General features: G+C 42.3%; 1 protein-coding gene across 7 annotated transcripts in view; it reads left to right on the top strand.

The window, feature by feature from the left end:
• Positions 1-18072, top strand: part of Sash1 (SAM and SH3 domain containing 1) — a 302233-nt gene that overhangs the window by 259749 nt on the left and 24412 nt on the right. For 4 of the 7 annotated variants that reach the window (XM_063233026.1, XM_063233027.1, XM_023563591.2 and 1 more), the window contains 3 exons: positions 6569-6701; positions 11618-12453; positions 17881-17955. In XM_063233026.1, the coding sequence (XP_063089096.1) occupies positions 6569-6701; positions 11618-12453; positions 17881-17955 (1044 nt within the window). Of the gene's footprint in view, positions 1-154; positions 1964-6568; positions 6702-11617; positions 12454-17880; positions 17956-18072 lie in introns of those variants that run through there. The other 3 variants (XM_023563592.2, XM_013148845.3, XM_003466347.5) reach the window with 3 other exon arrangements.

Here is an 18072-nt window from a genome sequence, read left to right as displayed (position 1 = left end):
ACATCCATCTTGCTATGCATGCAGTTTAAAAATCAACAGTGCATTAAGATAAATGTCATCATACCAACTCATAGGTAGAAATCCTAGAACCGCTAGAACAGGTGACTTGCTGGAGGACCTGGCTTTTCTGACTTCAGAGGCCTTAGGCTAATCTTCCCCTTTTCCACTCTCTGGGGACATTCTTGTTTTCTTAGTTTCCCCATGTACCTGGGAAGTGCAGGTGAGAACTGCCAGTTTTAAGGAGTCTGGGCTAACAGTGCATCGCAGGTGTCAGTCCTGTCGAGGTAGCGTAGGGCTGGGAAAGAGCCAAGTCAGTGCGTGAGGCATGCATGTCAGTACTTCACACAGCATGCGACCCTGGTGCATTTGATAAACAGAGTTGGAAGCATCATCTCGGAAGAGCACCTGCCACAGTTTGCAGTATGCGTGGGAAAAGGGTAGTCTGAAACCAGAGATCTTGTGGGAGATTCCGATTGTCATAAGGGGAAGTAGGTAGTTCAGGGAAGTTGTGGCCAGCCTTGTGGAAGAAAAGAAGAAATTTTTATGAAGTGTGGGAGGAAAAACTTCTAGGGCAGCAGACTGCAAGACTGATGCCATTTTCCACAAAGAATGAAATGCCAGGGAACCAAGGAAGCAGAGCCAGGGGCCAGGTGCTCAGGAGGGCAGGAGAGCCTGCTGCTGGACCTGGATCTCTGCATGGTAAAACATAACCTTCTACTTGGGAGCTCTGCGTTCTGGCCTCTCTTTTGTTTTCAGTTTAGGGAACCTGCAGACCGCCTCCAAATAAAACCTGCTATTTCTGGAAGGGACAGTAGTCATTGGTGGGTCCTGCATAGCTAGGTATTTTATTGGTGTTATGTGATGTCCCCAAGGAGCTAAGTCCTTACACAAATGCATAAAGGCCCCCACAGTGGGACAGACAGATACCATCTAGGAGCCAGCAGCTCAGACTGCACCATGGGAATAACCAGCTTACCTGCTGGATGAGTTTACCTTTAGAAAGACAGACATGCCTTGCAGCCCATGTCATGGAGACTTTGTACGGTTTCCAGTCTTGTCTTGTTTAGAAATGTTCTGTTTAAATAACAGCATGTGCCAGTGCTCCCCGGAGACCCCTGAGAAAATTAAATGATCATCTTGTGACATGGTCCTCATGCTTATGTTTTAGAATCCAAGAGAACTCAGCTGTCCTGAAACAATTAAAGAAGACAGTTTTGGAAGACCCAGTGACGGGAAAATATCCTACATTTACTTTTGTGGTTAAAATAGAAAAAGAAGTAGGGAAAGAGAAAGTGAGGTAAAAAAGAGACAATTCTAGGAGAAAACCAAAATCATAAGTTTTAATTCAAAAATAGCCCCTGGAAGGTGTCTGTTTTCAATTGCGACTACTCCCATAAGGGAAGGTTTAGAGGAGTATCTGCAAAAGAGATCTTTTGCTAAGTTTAGTCACTTTCAAGGGTGAGTCCTTGTCCTGGATTTGTTCAGATTCTCGCGTTTTTTCGTTCTTTCTTTCTTTCTTTTCTGTGGAATTCCATAGACAGTAATTAAGGAACTGGAGGCCAGCAGGAGGTCAGGGAGCCTTCCTCAGTGAAAACAGGGATTGTTGGCCATGCACAACACTCCCTTTTTTCCTTGTGGTGAATAGGAGATTTGCTTAGAGCTGATGACTTATGCCTTTCTTACAAGTTATGCAGTTAGCAAGCGACTGTGCAGTCAGGCAGCAGGCAGAGAGTGGCTAATTGAATCCAGTGTCTTCACTTTCTTCTCCTTTGGATGCTGGGCTGTGACGGCGGAGCCTGCCTGATCATGTAACTGCTGAGAACATGTTTGAGGAGTGCCTGATCCTGACTTTGCCATCGTGGAGTTGACAGATCAGAGCGAGAGGCACTTAGAGTGGGGAGGGGTGGGGGTACCGGACCTTTTCACAGCTGCCCCCCCTTACGCCTGCTAAATGCCGAAGCCGGTAAGTCACTGCATGTATTTCATGGGAAAGGAAAACTTTTTTGTTGCTTTGAGAATAAGCTTTCTGCTTGCTCCTGCTTCTGATACCTCTCTCTCTCTCTCTCTCTCTCTCTCTCTCTCTCTCTCTCTCTCTCTCTCTCTCTTTCTTTTTCCTCTTTGAATTTCTCTAGAGTTTTTCCTTTTCCTCTCTGCCTTCCCCACCACTCTGAGCATTCTTGCCCAGCAGGCTCACCCAGGAACCATGCAGTTTTTTGAGGGGAAGGTTAAATACTGTTTTTGAGGACAGTGGGTTAGAGCTCAGTTGTGAGTTGTGCTGGGTTTTCACATGGGGTACTTGAATTCAGACAGTACCACACCTAATTTTTTGTAAGACTACAACTGATGGCTTCCTTCTCTGCTGTGTAAAACTTCTAAAAAGTTGAAGAATTGATGTCTGATTACATGCTGGGTTAAAGAAGGAAGCATTGTGATTTTTCTCAAGCAAGTACATTTGCAATAGAAAAATATTTTCAGAAGTACTTATACTGCTGTGTGGCACTGGGAGAGATAAGAGCACTTAATTATGACAGTGCATTGTGGGTTTGGAGCTGGGGAAGCAAGCTTAGCAAGTGATTCTGCAAAGGGCGCTGCTGTAATCTTGCACTCAGCATGGTCTCAAGCAGTCCCCAAAAGTTCTAGTTGCCCCTTGCAATTTTGGGTTAACCTTTATTCCACCCATCAGACTCATTATGATTGTGCGGACACAGCCGTGTGACTTTTGGAAAGTTTATTCTGCACATCCCAGTTGCAAGAACAGTTTGTGATCAGGTTGAGCGAAGTATCTGTTTCAGACAGCATGGCAGGTTCTCACCAAGCTGGGAGTGTGCTCTAGCACACAGATCTTAGTATTTACAGATGTGATTAACTTCGTTCCCTTTTTCTAATCCTCTCACATGTAACTGTCTTACAAAAAGTTCTCCACGCTGGCTCCATGACTTTCTCATTAGAACACTGCAGATGTGTCAAGGATGCACTTGTTCCAAAAGAAGCTGGAGAGGAAGGAGGCTCCACCCTCTCTCTCATGCCAAATGGCCCGTAGGTTTCCCATTCAGAACCTGGCAGCCAAATGGTGTGCTATCTCTTTAAAGCAGCTATAGTTTTGTGCCTTGGCTTGGTCAATTTGTTATGGTTTAAAACTGTGGAGCCAGCTGTCTGCAATCTGATGTAATGTTGCTATGGAAACCAGAAATGAAACACTTAAGCATTCACCACAGAATTACTACATATAGCATTAGCCAAAGTAATTAAAAGTTGAGCCATATGGGCTTTCTGGTGGAAAAAAATCTGCAGCGGAGTGGCTGGAAATCAAATGTTTCTATTTACAGTGTTGTAAAGCCACTTTCCACATCCTTTTTCTCTTGAAAGTTTGGGGGATACAGATTATTGAGTTCAGCTTATGGTTTACAGGCAGTCAAATTAAAGTACATTTTAGTAAACTTTAGTAATGTCTTGCTCAGCCTCTCATATTTGAGTACATGTGAAATATACTTTTATTTTCCCACTTTGGTTTATTTAAAAGCTGTTCTCTGATAGTTCAGAACTGGTTTCATGGAGTCTTATTTTACATGCAATGCATTGTTTCTTTCTCTTCTACAGAGTTCTTTTAGGTGGAAAGACTGTTTTTAAAAATATTTGCAGTATTTTATTGAAAAATTCTATACTTTTAAAACTATGTCATAAAAAATTCTCAGGCTTCCTTCCTTTGTAGTTATTTCCTTAAAAAAAAAAAAAGACAATGTTATACTATTTTTCAGTGGGTAGAAAGTGCCACATGGTTATTTGAAAAGAGAAACATGACATGAAGCATTTCTACTTTACTGCCTAGTATAGAAGAAATGTAGCCTTTTACAGCAACTTTATGTTAAAACAGCTGGGGAGAACTTTTAAAGGCAAGTATTTCACAACTCTTTCTTCCAACCTCAGAAGGAAGTATGAAGTCAACACTTCTCCTTCAATGAAAAGCATCCTTGGGCTACATGGTTGAACTCAAGTAACCTAAGAGGAAATTTTTTATTTTGAAAAACATATATATGTATTTCTTGAATGACTTGGGTTTCATCTTCCTTTAAATGGTGCTGCCTCAGCCTTGCGGACTGTCTGAAGCACAGTAATACAAGAGAAGTTCTTCGTTGCCATGTTTTGTGACTTGTCAAAGCAAACACCTCCAAAATCTTCATTTTAAAAAGAAAAATAGAAATAACATCAGTTCAAAGCTCTGAATAGCTCACATTTCTCAAAAAGTAAATAGAACATGTGAAAGCAATTAAATAAGTAGCTGGACTCTGTTATATTTCACCACAGTGAATTTGGGCAGAGGCAAGGAGGGCTTTGTGAGGGACACTGCCTTTATGCCTCTCATCCTGGTGTCTGTTTTGATTTTTCTGTGGAAAGTTGCTCGAATGCACCTTTTCCACAAGTGCTTTGCGTTTTATAAGCTAACACTTTTGCATTACTCATTTCTATATTCCATTTCTTTTCAATTCTTCAACACCCTCTCCCTTCACCACACAAAAAAAACCCCAATAAGTTCAGCATTCTACGTCACGGAGACGTATCCTATGACATAGCCTGCTGTATCCTGATTGCAAAATTCAGCGCTCATTAATTTGCACCTAACTTCAGAGCTCTTAACGTGAGGTTAGAGACATACCCTCGGTTTTTCTCATTGCTAGGTACTGAGACTCTGTAATACAAGGCTGATCCTTCTGTTATGATTATTTTGCATTCAAGCTGCATCCAGAGGGTGCAGTGTTTTTAAACGTTTACATGTAATTGTATGCACTGTGGGTTATTCAGGTGCTGATTACCCAGAATGAGGGTTAACCGAGGTCTCATTCCTCTGGTTGACCACCCTACCATTTCATTTTTTAACAAATCAACAATTCAGACAAGTAAAAGTGAAATTCAAACCAGACGTACTATTATGTATTTGGAGCTCTGCTTATTTTATTTATTTACCTTTTAAGTTTTACCCAAATGCACTCAGCCTAATTGTCAACATCCCTCCTCTGTTACTTGAAGCCCCAGTTTCATTTTTCTTTACCAGGTAGCCAGTGGTTAATTCTGAAATCTGTAATACAACATGTTAGGTAGGAATTTTACAGAATTTGGGTGTAGCTATCCATGTATTCCCAGAAGGGAAGACTGAGAAATACTGATGGCTTGTTGATACATTTATGAAAATCGTTAGTGGGTGAGTGGTTGCTTGTGGTCGCACTGGAAGAAAGGACAAGCACTACCTGCAGTGAGAGAGTGGCCAGGAAGCAAGTTGTGTTTATCCCTTGAAGAAAGGCATAGAGTTAAAATAATTGGTCCCTCACAGTGCGCACCATTTTTATGCCTAAGTTATTAGAATGGTCTCTACCGCTCCTCTTTTGGACTATTCTTTGCTAACTCTGGCATACCCATTTTATTATCTATAAACTTGGGATTAATGAGAACTTGCTCTGGGGAGAAACGTCTCATTGTGGGGCTCATATTTGGAGATGTGGTTTGTTGTTATTTTGCTTTTTAGTTTGAGTCATTTCTTTCCCTGCTATTTCATGAACTAGGCTTGAGGACATGGTGAGAGGTTGTTGGGATGTGCACAATCAGCTGGAAGTGCTTGGCTTCACAGGGTGTGCCAAAGATGCACGCTCCCATACTGCTGGGCCAAGCACCCAGCCCCTGGGCAGCACGCACATTCAGAAGGAAACTTCTTTTGCTTTTCCACATTTTGCATAGATACTCCAGAGGAAGCTGCATATTGAATGTTGTAGCTGACTTGGAAACGAAACACTCATTTTGTTCACAAGGAAAGGATTGTTTTTAGCCTGGGTCTTTGCTGCAGAGAGAGATTTTTTTCCCCTCTCTCTGTAATGTTTGATACTTGAGGGAAAACAGCTGGGCCAGAGCATACTTGAATTGCTTCAGGATGGAATGGGATGCTAGGGAATATGGACTGAACTATATGGCTGAAAGGTCAGCTTTTTCCCTTGTCCCCCTTGGAGGAATGTGGGGCTGTCCTCACATTCGCCTTGGGAGCCCTCTGAGTGAGGGAAGGGAAGGGAAGGCTGTGATGTGGCAGGCAGTCCTAACAAATGGGGCAGGAGAAGCCTTTTTTATATCCTTCTGCCTTTTTTGCCTGCTGGTTTTGATTTTCAGGAGAGGACTGGAAAAAGTCAACAGAATTTTGGTTTGGAGAAGTAGTTGATGACCACGTTCAGCATCCAGACAGAGGAGAGCTTGGCCCAAACCACAGCAGTGTAACTGGAATGACAGGGCCAGCTCAGAGTGAGAGTCTCACGGAGTTGTCTTAAAAGATTCAGGGACCTACGTGACAAATGCCTACATGCCAGTCAAGGGCAAAGATGAGGCTTTTGTGCCTGGGACTTCACTCTGCACTGAATTGGACCTTAAGATGAGAAGGGGAACTTTGTGAAACTGTTGGGCAAATATGTTGCTGGGCCGAGTTCATTGACCTCGCTGTTGAGTGAGATCAAATTGGCAGAGAGGCCAGCTGCACCCAGCTCCCAGGGCAAGGCTTGGAGCAGTCACCGGATTAACTTTTCCTCTGTTTCTTTGCCAGTCAAGAGAACAATCGGATGATGAGACTGAGGAGTCGGTGAAGTTTAAGAGGTTACACAAGCTGGTGAATTCCACTCGCAGAGTCCGAAAGAAACTAATTAGGGTGGAAGAAATGAAAAAGCCCAGCACTGAAGGTAAAAAAGCCAACTAACTCCATCCTGGTCATTCCAAAAGCAATCACTCGGGGTCTGTTTTTCAGTAGAAAATGAACATGATTTCAAGTGGAAAATGTATTGAGTTTTGGCAGCAGCTGACGAAATTTTTTCTGTACATTAGCACAGGGAAACTCGGTGTGTTGTAAAACAAGGATCTGGAGTTAAGCATTTGGGTGCTTGGTAATTAACATGATAAAGACGGATAAAGGGGAGTATGTGGCTGTGAAATCTCAAGTGGGTTCTAGCTAAAGTTACGAGTTTGTTGTATTTTATATGAACTTTATAACTTCTTAGTATAAGCCTGTAACTCTGAAAAGGTCTGTAGTCCTTGCTCAGTGAGTTTAGTATGAATTCGATATGCAGGATATCCATCTTGAACAAACATCTTACAGTTGAGTCATTTAATATCCCTTCAAATCCTGGAAGCATGCTTTGTTTTCTCATAAATAATCTCAAATTCAATTCAAATGGAGCTTTAAAGACCTTCAATTCTAAGGGAATCTTTAGTAGCTGTGTTGCTGGCTGCAAATGTGAAACAGTAATGTCAAAAGAGGCATCAGCCGGGATTCACTGTAATGAATAGGTAACCTTGGAATTGCGGTTAAGACCTTTTAAATCTCAACTTTTATTTTTTTCCCCTTTTAAGTAATATTTATTTGAAGCATTGTATAAAATTTTCCTAAAAAGACCAATGAAAGGAGTAACATTTTTTTGTTTGGAAAATGATAATAAGCAAATTAGAAAAAAAGTACAGGAAAGACTATACCTTAAAAAACTTTTTTGTTAAAATGTTACATCTTCATTGTGAGGAATTTCAAGTTTTTAACTTAGGAGTTTTAAAATTATTTTTATAGAGGCTCTTTTATTCTTTATAAATCAAGCCAAGCTATATAGAGAACTGAATTTTCCCTCCTGTGTCAAGATAAGGGTTTTGGTTATTACACTTTCGTGTTTGTAATTATTAGTTGGTTTAAATCTTCTAAAATAATATTGAAGGTGAGGAGATGACAGCAACGATGAGGTTTAGAAGGGGAAAAGGGGAGGCTGGTGAGGTGAGCTGGGTCTTACGGCTTATGTCATAACTTGGAGTTGTCTGAATTCCAGCGTTGCATTTGGATGTCTTTTTGCATGGCAATTTGGTTTATTTTGAGTGCAGTGATTTTACACATGGATTACTACCTGCTTGTCACCCGTGCTATCCATACTGCAGGATGCACCCTGGTTTTCTCCTCCCGCATCGGGTCTTAACGAAATCATGCACAGAGTGCCAGTTGGAACTGTTGGGAGAACCACACGCAACTGCCAACATTCATCCTTGAGTGCACATTTGAAAACAAACTTCACACGTACTTGCCAAAATCAAATCTCAGCTATAACAAGTAGATTGGTGGGCTTTGTCTATAAATGAGATAAAATGGGCCTGCTACCCAGTCCTGGGCCCACTGCCCAGGAGGCCCTTCACACGTGATAGTCAAGTGTGTTGGGGCAGCCTTTGCACAAGAGTAGTGCTGTAAACATGCAGAAATACCCTCATTTGCATAATTATGCCAGAATAAATTAAGCCCAATATCCCTGAGAGGCCTCCTTGGGAAAAAAAAAAAATGGAAAAAATATAGCAAAAGAGATCATTTAAAAGTAGAAATAATCACTAGATTTTGGATATAAATTAGGCATCATGGATGGAAAATGGACTTGGTTGAGTTCAAGTTGCAGACCAAACTCCAGGGTCTGATGAGTTGGGAACTGGGCAGCCACTGGCTGGCTTGTCCCCAGGTGTGTGTGTAGCTCAGGGTGTCTGTTTTGTGCCATGCCTGGATACCCTGCTGGACTATAACCCTCTCCAACCCCTGCATGAAGGAACTCTCCGAGGTTCTTTATTGTCAAAAGACCCAGTGAATGGGAAAGACTGCCACAGCTGTCAGGATTCATAGTCCCAACAAGTCCTCTGCCCCAGTGCCCTTGGATTCACAGAGATTTGATTCTGGGACTGACTTCCTGCAAGGCTGTGCCCAACTGAGTCGTCTGAATAATAATTACCATTTATTGAGCGTATTCCTTTTGCCAAACACTTTCCTAAACGCTTTAGGTTTTATGCTTCGTTTTAATATGCCATCCTCAGAATACCTACCAATGGCAGGCACTTCCTCCAACCTCATTCACAAAGAAGGAAACAGACACAAAGAGACAAAATAATTTACTTGGTGTTGCTCAGCCAGCCGGCAAAAGGCCCAGAATCCTGTCCAGGCAGCTTGACTGCCCCAGGACATCCTGTGTCTCTGCTTGAAGGCCAACATGGTGATAGTTCTTCATCCATCCTCACCCTTCTCACCTGAGTTTTGAGTCTGTAACTGCCACAGTGAAGCTGGGCTGTATGTAATTCAGGCCGTGTCGGCTCTCTGCACCTGTCTATTTCTGTGCCTTGTCCCTAGAATTAAAACTCCTCTCCTGAGTGCACCAGCTCTTCTAACCTGGTAAGAACCACCAGCTCTTACACAGGCTTTTTCATGAAGTGTCGCCTTCACAATAGCCACGTTGAGGATGTTATATAAAGATAAGGAGGCATGATCTCAGATGAAACTCAGAGGCAGAAGTAATTGCCCAAGGTCATGGTGCTGGTGAGTGGCCCAGCCAGGGCTGGAATCCAGAGTGCAAAGCTGTGTTTCTGGCAATAAGTCATCCCATTTCCTCCGGTCAGAAGTACTTTGCCTGCAGTATTCTGATCCCAGCTGCATATGATAAAATATAAGTACTGCACACTGATTGCGCCACTGGAGTGCTTGCATATGATAATATAAAGGCCCTCTCGTGAAACTGATTTCAGCAAATGAGATGCAGTAAGCATATCGTGGCTGCTCCTCCAGTGGGATAGTTATGTCTGTGAGCCCAGGGAAGATGGGGAGAGTAGTGCCCTGAGTCCCAGGAGTCTAGGACAAGGCTGAAAGTTCGGGTGACTAGTTAGAAATCTACAGAAGCCAGAACTCTACATCCCTCAGCATGGGCTCGGCACAGGCTCTTCAGTCTCTTCAGGTGCATTTGATACCTTTCCCTGAAGACTCCTTACAAGGTGCCAACTTTGCAGAACTAGAAAACAGACTCACATATGTTATGGATATGTGTGCCCCAGCTGATACCAGACTTGAATATAATGCAGCACAGAGGTATTGCAATCTCTGATGACAACCCCATAGTCTCTAATGGCCCGACTGTTGCCGAGTAACGAGTCCTTAGTGTGTCCAGTGTAGCTCTACCAGACCTCAAGATGGTGGGTCACTCAGGGTCTTCACCTGTGCCCAGGGACACCTAGCTTGGCGTGGGCCATGGCCATGTTTGACTGGTTTGATCCAAAACTTTGCAGTCAGGCTGCACCTCAGGTCTTGATTCATTGACTTTTCCTGGAAGTGGAGTGCATTTCCCTAAGGCACTCTGGGAGAGGCTGCTAGTTTTACTTGTAACAACACTAGGACGTTTCCTCTCTATACTGTATTAGGTATTCCAAGGACAGAGAAAGAAGCTTTTATGATACTTGTTCACATGCTCTGGCTAAATTTTCTCTGACCTTGAACCCTGCTTTTAAATTTTCCTAAAAGACCCCTGAGCAAGTCTTGAATGTACTTTAGGACAGACACAGTTTGAATCTCCTCCACTTCCCTCCCTTTCCCACTGCTGTTTCCTGGACTTGAATGTGAAGTTGATCTTGGGTTGGATCAGTAGCAGTTTTTGTTTTTTTTTAATGTATATTTTTAACTGTACTTCCCATCAAATGGAAGAGGGAGTTAGTTTTGAATTTTAAAGGACTGCTATTATTCAGATTACATTGTCCCCTCGCCCTTTCTCTCTGACATTTACCCACGCACTGGCACCCCTGTTCCATTTGCTATGTTTAATGCTGTCTTTCTGTTCCAAGGAACTTTGTATTTTTTCCTTTTCACTATTCAGCTGGTAGAAAGCTGCAAAGCTCCAAAGTTTCCTTATAACTAAGGGGACGCAGCCAGTTGGGATCACTACACCCACGGCTTGACCTACTTCTTTTCTGACATCTGTTCACATAACACAGGCAGAAAAGAACTCAGTATTCCTGCCAGTAAGTGCAGGCCTTTCCACTGGGCTCTGGAGGGCTTGGCTGCTACCTGGTTCCAGCGAAGACTTACAGAGCTGGAATCCTTGAGAGGAAGTAGAACACTCCATGGAGCTGCCTGCGTGTCAGAGCCCTTAAATGCCCTTGCTGCTTCAGGCAGGGTCTGAGTTGGTGGGAATATCTAGTCGGGATCACCCAGTTCCCTCACTTTTTGTGTTTGACCCGTGGACTGGAGAACATTTGTCAGATACATTTGCAAGATATTAACCCCTGGGGGTTTCCCCACCCAGACTCTCTTGGAGATTTACTCACTTAAATGGCATACATACTAATAAAAAAAAAAATCACTGTCAGCCACATGGCATCCATCACATGCCAACTATAACAGCCACCAGAGCCAGCATAAAGGAGGGCCTTTCAGAAGGGGGAAGACTGATTCTGAGCTTCTGCAGATTGTACCTAAAAACTGGAGCTAAGGAATATCGTAATAATGACTGGTGTCCACTTTGCAAATGCCTTTTTAAATAGATCTTTGAAGGTGCTGAGTTTACCGTTATATATATAGAAGGAGAAGCAAGCACATTACAGCCTTTTAATATTGTTTGGGTGAAACATACATTAGCCCAGTTTGTTTATTTTCTTAGTTACATGCACATTTAAGTGGGAGTCATGTTTATGAAGAGGTTTGTGATATGCACAGAGAGGGCACTGTTGTTTTTGTGGGACTTGCTTGATCTTTATCAGGGCAGAGAATGTAAAGACAGTTCTGTTGGAGAATGCAAAAGTTTATTCACTTGAGAACTCTTTTGGTTCCCTCCAGGTGGGGAAGAGCTTGTGTTTGAGAATGCCCCCGTCTTGGATGAGAGGGCTGCCCTTTATTCAGGAGTGCATAAGAAGCCACTTATCATCGATGGCTCCCCTGAGAAACCTCCTGACGATGACACTGACTCGCTCACCACATCTCCGTCATCCAGCAGCCTGGATACCTGGGGAGCTGGCCGGAAGTTGGTCAAAACCTTCAGCAAAGGAGACGGTCGGGGTCTGATTAAACCCCCTAAGAAGATGGGGACATTTTTCTCCTACCCAGAAGAAGAGAAGGCCCAGAAAGTGTCCCGCTCGCTTACAGAGGGAGAGATGAAGAAGGGCCTCGGGTCCCTGAGCCATGGGGTAAGTACGGATGGTGTTTTCTTCTATGACAACCATCGCCGTAGGCACCACTTCCTGGTGTCCCTGGAGGAGGTTCAGAGTGTCCGCAAGCAAATCCGCTTGAAGAAAACGGATACTAATTATTCCTGTTCCAGAGCTTTTCTCTGCCAGCGTCCCTCCAGAAAAGGAGTGAACGGTACCACATGCGACCTGCCACTGCCCCGGCAGAAGGCCAAAGGGGGAGGCGGCTGCGGCTTCCCCGGCAGGAGGGCGCGCGGGCGCGCCTCGGTCAGCGAGTTCAATGTCACCTACGTGGTGGAGCGGAGTCTCTACAGCCACCTGAACCTGACCCAGCTAGTGCGTCCTGCCTCAGACAGGACCCTGAGCAAGGCCGAGAAGCAGGACCTGAGGCGGTGCTTGCTGGAGGAGGATGAGGAGGCAAAGCGGAAGTGGGCTGCCACAGTGGACCGCTGTACTAAAAGGGTTCTCTTGAGAATCCACCAGAAGTCTGTGAGTCACCAAGACGGTCGTGAGGACAGCCTTGTCATTTCTGTGATGTGCAGTCAAGCATCATGGCCTTTCTTCTGTGGAGCCTGGTTTCCTCCCCTCTCTTTGCCAAATCCTTTAGGGTCCACTTGCCATCATCTTCAGTTTCTAACCATCTGGTCACTCAGCAGCGGCTTTCTCCTTTTCTGTTTCTCTCTGGCCTGTGGAAGCCATCCGACTTTTTAATTAAGTCTAAACATTGAAGCTGATCCAGAGAGAGGCTTTCAGCGTACAGGGCTAGGGTTGGGCCACCTCTAGGAGTGGCCATCTTGATCATTAGCCATCACATCACTTGACCTCAAAGGAGCTGATTCGAAGCAGAAGGATATTTTCACTCTTAAAAGAAATACTTGCTTTTTTAGTTAATTCAAACAATAGGAAAGAGCTCACAGAATATTTACCATCTTCAGAGCCCCAGATTGGTAATTAGAGAACATAGTGAAGTATCCTTCTTTATTAATAGGGCCAAGTAGAACGTTCTTAACTCTAACAGGGAAAAAGTAAATTAGAACACTTTTGTTTTACTATGTCTATTGAATGTTCTCAGCTTTTTGCACAAAGGGATTGACATTCAGTAATGTCCTCTACCAGCAGCCTGAGTTTTCTGTACATTGCCAGAAAGTCCTTACTTGTAAAAATAAAGAGTCTTCCAGTTTTAATGCTGAAAGATCAGAGAGATCAGGCCAAAAAAAATTTTTTTTTTCAGGGCATAACTTACTTTGGATTGCAGCGTTTTCCCCTGTGGAATTCCCACCTAACTTTAGCTTGCACAATAGCCCAGTGAAGTGGTGCCGATGAGGAGGAGCTGGCACTGCTGTCCTCTGGCACCTAGCTTCTCCCGCCCCCGGGGGAGGCCTGCTGGCTGGGGTCCCTTTGAAAGGTTTGAAAGGAGCTTTAGAACAGAATATGCTTCCATAGCAGCTTTTCCCAGGGTTCTCTGCATTCATGAATAGGATGTTCTTCCCCTGATGATTACTGTAATTTAAATTCATTCAGTCAGGTTCTGCTTTTGTGGAAATAAAGACTGACTGGTCAATGCCATCCTTAAAATGACCTTCTCTATTCCCAAAAGGATCATTGGTCCTTCCTGGCCTTGAGTTTCCCAGATACTCCCACACGCATGGAATTTCTTCTGAGATTCTGTTTTCTGTCTTTTCACACTTATGATTCTGGCCACACTTTTAATACTACTCTTAGGTAGCAAAAGCTTTGCTTCTGACTCTTCCTACATTGTGACATTGGTTTTTGTTGGTTTTATTTTTGTTTCAAAATGATAGAATTCTCTCTGTGACTCATTCAGCCTCTGGTCTATCTGACACACAAATCTTCTGCAAAGTGCCAGTCTCAGTAGAACTTTTTAAAAATCTTCCGAGGTGTTATGTCCCTTTGAACCTTTTGGCATGAGTTTAATAGAACAGAACTTGCTAAGTGACGACTCACTGCTGTGAGTTTAAATCATGTAACCCTGAGAATTTGTCCAGTTCGAGGAGCTTGGGTTGCTCATGAGCCCTCAGACTATTTATTGCTGGATTAAGACAGTAACTTCATTAGGGCTGTCTCAAGAAGCTGTATCATGAGATTTGTGTTAACAGATATAGCGGCCCAGTGATAAATCCTCTGGTGATGTTAAGGATGAATATCTGAGCTAGTGTGTTTCTAAGCACCTTCTGGCCCCCCAAAGATGGTACTTTGTAATCTTTGTCACAAGCATCAGTAAAATTGGATATTTAAAGGATGCTACAAGCTTGGGCAGCGCTGGATGGCTTTAATATCTGCTAAAATGTGTATTCAGTGCTAAATTAGAAAATTGCACATAGCTTATCTTGTAGTACAATTGTATAATCAAGAAAATAAAATTTAATTTCCTGAATATCTGGAAAATGTAAGTGAAAGTAAGTGTTTTATTGAAAGAAGGAGCTGCCTTTTAGGTTTTTGTTCTTGATTTTGTCTGTTCTGTGGTGCTGGGGGTGGAACCCAGAACCTTCTGCGTGGTCAGTAAGCACTCTGCCGCTGAGCTACCCTCACCTCTAGAGCTTTGTTTTTGTAAAGGATTAATCTTAATTCCTTTCTTCCTTTATTTAAAAAGTTCTTTCCCATTCCTCCTTGCCGTGTCTTTCCTTTATTGTATCCCAAAGTATGCAGTTTCCTTTAATCTTCAACCTTAATGCTTTTGTCTTTCAAAAATGCCATATTTGCTTGATGAAACTTCAGGGAAATGATAACGCTTTGAATTCACTGGAAATGATCTCGTGTCTTGCTTTTTATTACTCATTCAGTTTTTGTTTGGGAGAACAGACATGCATGATGTTTTGCAATTTTGTCCATTTTTAAATTCAACCCTCCCAAAACATGTTTTCCACTGCATGACCATCCCATTGACTAGCTCTCCTCATCCCAAGCATCTATCTAAAATGTTTTTATAATTATCTATATTAGAAATGTATGAATTTTTGAAAGCATTTTCATTTATGCTTCATTTGTATAGGTCACCAAAGTCAAAGATTGGTATATTTTTCTTTGACTGACCACTTTTTATAGTTTTTCTTCTCAAGGTGTGTTTTGAGAGCTACTTTTGATCTTATGAAAAGAAGATGGGTAATCATTCAGGCATCTTTATTGTTATATTCTTTGTCAAGTCTCATGAATAAAAAAGAATCAATTCCAAATATCTTAGGCTATCCCTGGGAGAGATGTTAGTTGATAGTGAAAAAAACCAACCCGTTCTTCATTTTAAGGTTTTTATTTTTGGCATAAATGTGTACAATGGGCTTATGAAAATTTAAACAAACTTCTAATTCATTGCAGTCATAATTTCCACATAAATTCTTTGTTGATTGTTTCATATGCATCAGAAATAATGTATGGGGCTCCAGTACCACAATAGATGTCGTTTAAAGTAAGGGCTTGAAAAATCATAAAGCAATCAGGCATCTGTGTGCCATACTGTGTCTAAGAAGCCTTGAGTCACAGGAAAGGAACTAGAATAAAGTCATTGCCTTTGCAAAAATGAGGAAACTTGTTCTGCATTATCAGCTGGAAAAGGAAAGTTAATGTTAAGCTTTTCTTTGAGATGTGGTCATAACACTGTACCTTGGTTAGATGATGTGGTGTTTTCACAGAGAAGGTTTTCTCTTTTTATAGACTAGTGAAATTCTACTTATATTTACTATAAAGGAAAACAGGTTGTCTGTTGATAATTTAACGTAAAGGTGGAGTCAGATCATTAAACAAGTCAAGAATAAACAGCAGCAATAGTCCTGATAAAGCAGAATATCTTTGTGACATATACTGAATGCTAGTGGTCCCCAGGCACCTTCCTTTTTTTTTTCTCCCAGCCCTCTGTGTGCCATACCTTCCTTGTTCCCATTGTGAGCTTTTCCTGGGGTCCTCTGGTTTTATACTTGAGCTTCAAGATAGTAAGATCCAGAGCCGAACTCCTGCTTTCCATTTGCATGTTCATAATACTGTCTATGCCTAGACTTTAATATAGTAGCTGTCTGGGTGAGCTACCAAGTTGTCAGCATAGCCATAGTGAGAGGAGCTGGAAGAAGCCAACACTATGGGACACGTGCTTTATACCCGGCAGTGTGCTGGAAGTCTTCCAACAGACAATGCAAGTATTATTTCATTTATGCAAAATCCAAAGCTTAGAAAGTTTGGTATTTCATCTGTGATCATGCAGAACGTAAGTGGTAGAACCAGAACTTTCCTCTGCCTTGTGGAACTTTGAAAACCTACTCGTCTCCCTCCCTGGATGCTTCTACTTTCTTGGCACAGTAAATTAATATATGAGGTATGATCAAAACATTCACTATGTTGAATGTTTAAATTTTAAAAAATTTTAACAATAAAAGATTCAGTTCCACTCATCCTTTCAAAACACCCTTATTTCAAATCCGCTTATGCCATTGTTCTTGCTGCTTTCTGAAGCTGCTCTGGAAGTGCTCTTTCATGAGGATCTTCAGTTGCATTCCCAAGGCTCTTTCGAAGTTCTGAATCAATTCAAAACATTTACCTCTCATGGTCGTTTTTTACTAGGCAAATAGCCAGAAACATCATGGTGCCAGATCTAGTGAATAAAATGGGTAAGGGCACACTGTAATATTTTATAGCCTGCCTGTCTACCACAGTACTAAGCAGCAGCATTCACTGTATTTTTTATCACATCTGGTGAAAACAAAATAGAAATACGATATTTGTTTATTAGGCATCATATGTCTAAAGTATATTTATGGTAAATAAGTAATATATTGAGTATGCTTTGTGATTTTTCTGTTCATTGCTTCCATTCAATAGCTGTTAGGTGCACTGAGAACCATAGGATGCACAGATGATAGGAAATGTTGAAGCCCAAATCTGCTGTTCAACTTTTATTACCAGTTGCTTGAGTAAGATCACTGAGGGGGGTGTTGAGAAGGGGTCATTTAGGAACAAGAGTGGCTTTTGCTAGAAAAACAACAGAAACTCAATCCAAGTTCTAGACATGTAAAACCATTTAAATATAAGGAGTTCCACAGAGTTTAAAGTCAACTATGGACGATAAAATATTCTTTTTTTTTTTTTTTTTTTTTTGTGGTACCGGGCATCAAAGGCATGACCCCGCGCTTGCAAAGCAGGTGCTTATGCCGCTGAGCTAAATCCCTGGACCTCATTCATTTTTATACCATCAGCATCTTTCCTATTGAATTTAAACAATGTGGTCAAAAATAGTCACTCAATCCGTCTTTTTCTTTCTGGGCAAATGTAGTGCCCTCACTTTATTCAGTAAGGAAAAAGAGTTATAATTAATTCAGCTGGGCAGTTAGATGGGAAAGTTATCAGCAATAGGCCAGGGAAGCAGTGGGTGAGTAACCCTCTTGACCTGATTGGACTACAATAAACATAACCTCTTTTCCCCCTTCTCAGAGACTTGAAAGTAGACAAAACAAATGTCTTTTAGGAGAGCCTGCTCTCAGTGGCCAAGCAGAGGACTTTACAGCTGAGTTTCCAAGACCACTGATGACTCCACCATCAAATACTGTCTATAGCTGCTATTAATGAAAGTGGAAGGAGAAAATCTATGCTAAGAGACAACAAGTCTTATAGCACTAAATTTGTGGAATTTTTTTCTTTATTTTGTGTTTTAAAAGCTAGTTGTCTTTTGCATAGAGGATTCTAGAACCCTGGTGAAGGCAGAATGCCGGTGGTCTGTGAATGGGCAACGTAAGTGAAGTTTCCTTCCGCCATGAACCATGTGGATTTTCCCTCATCATTTCTCGTTTTCCGCCTTCATCCCGTACACGTCTTTGTGATGCCGCGATGGCCTGCACAGGGGACATGGGTTGGGTTGTGCGCAGCTGGCTGACCTAAGAATAACTGGGATATTCCTGCTCTGACCTTTGCTCTCCACAGAGAACTTGCAGTTTTGGAGGATTCGACCTGACCAATCGATCTCTGCACGTTGGCAGCAACAGTGCTGACCCAGTGGTGAGTAGATGTCGGAGGAAAGCAACACATGGCAGCTTACAGCTGCGATTGACAGTAGCTTCCCATTTAGTACCTTTGAGAATTGACTCGGGCTTTCCTTAGAGACCCTAATTATAT

This window comes from Cavia porcellus, unplaced genomic scaffold (genome assembly GCF_034190915.1).
Source record: "Cavia porcellus strain 051 isolate PalLab524CR breed Dunkin Hartley unplaced genomic scaffold, mCavPor4.1 scaffold_22, whole genome shotgun sequence".
Taxonomy (NCBI): domain Eukaryota; kingdom Metazoa; phylum Chordata; class Mammalia; order Rodentia; family Caviidae; genus Cavia; species Cavia porcellus.
The sequence above is the reverse complement of the archived record's forward strand: the minus strand, read 5'-3'. Positions and strand labels throughout refer to the sequence as shown.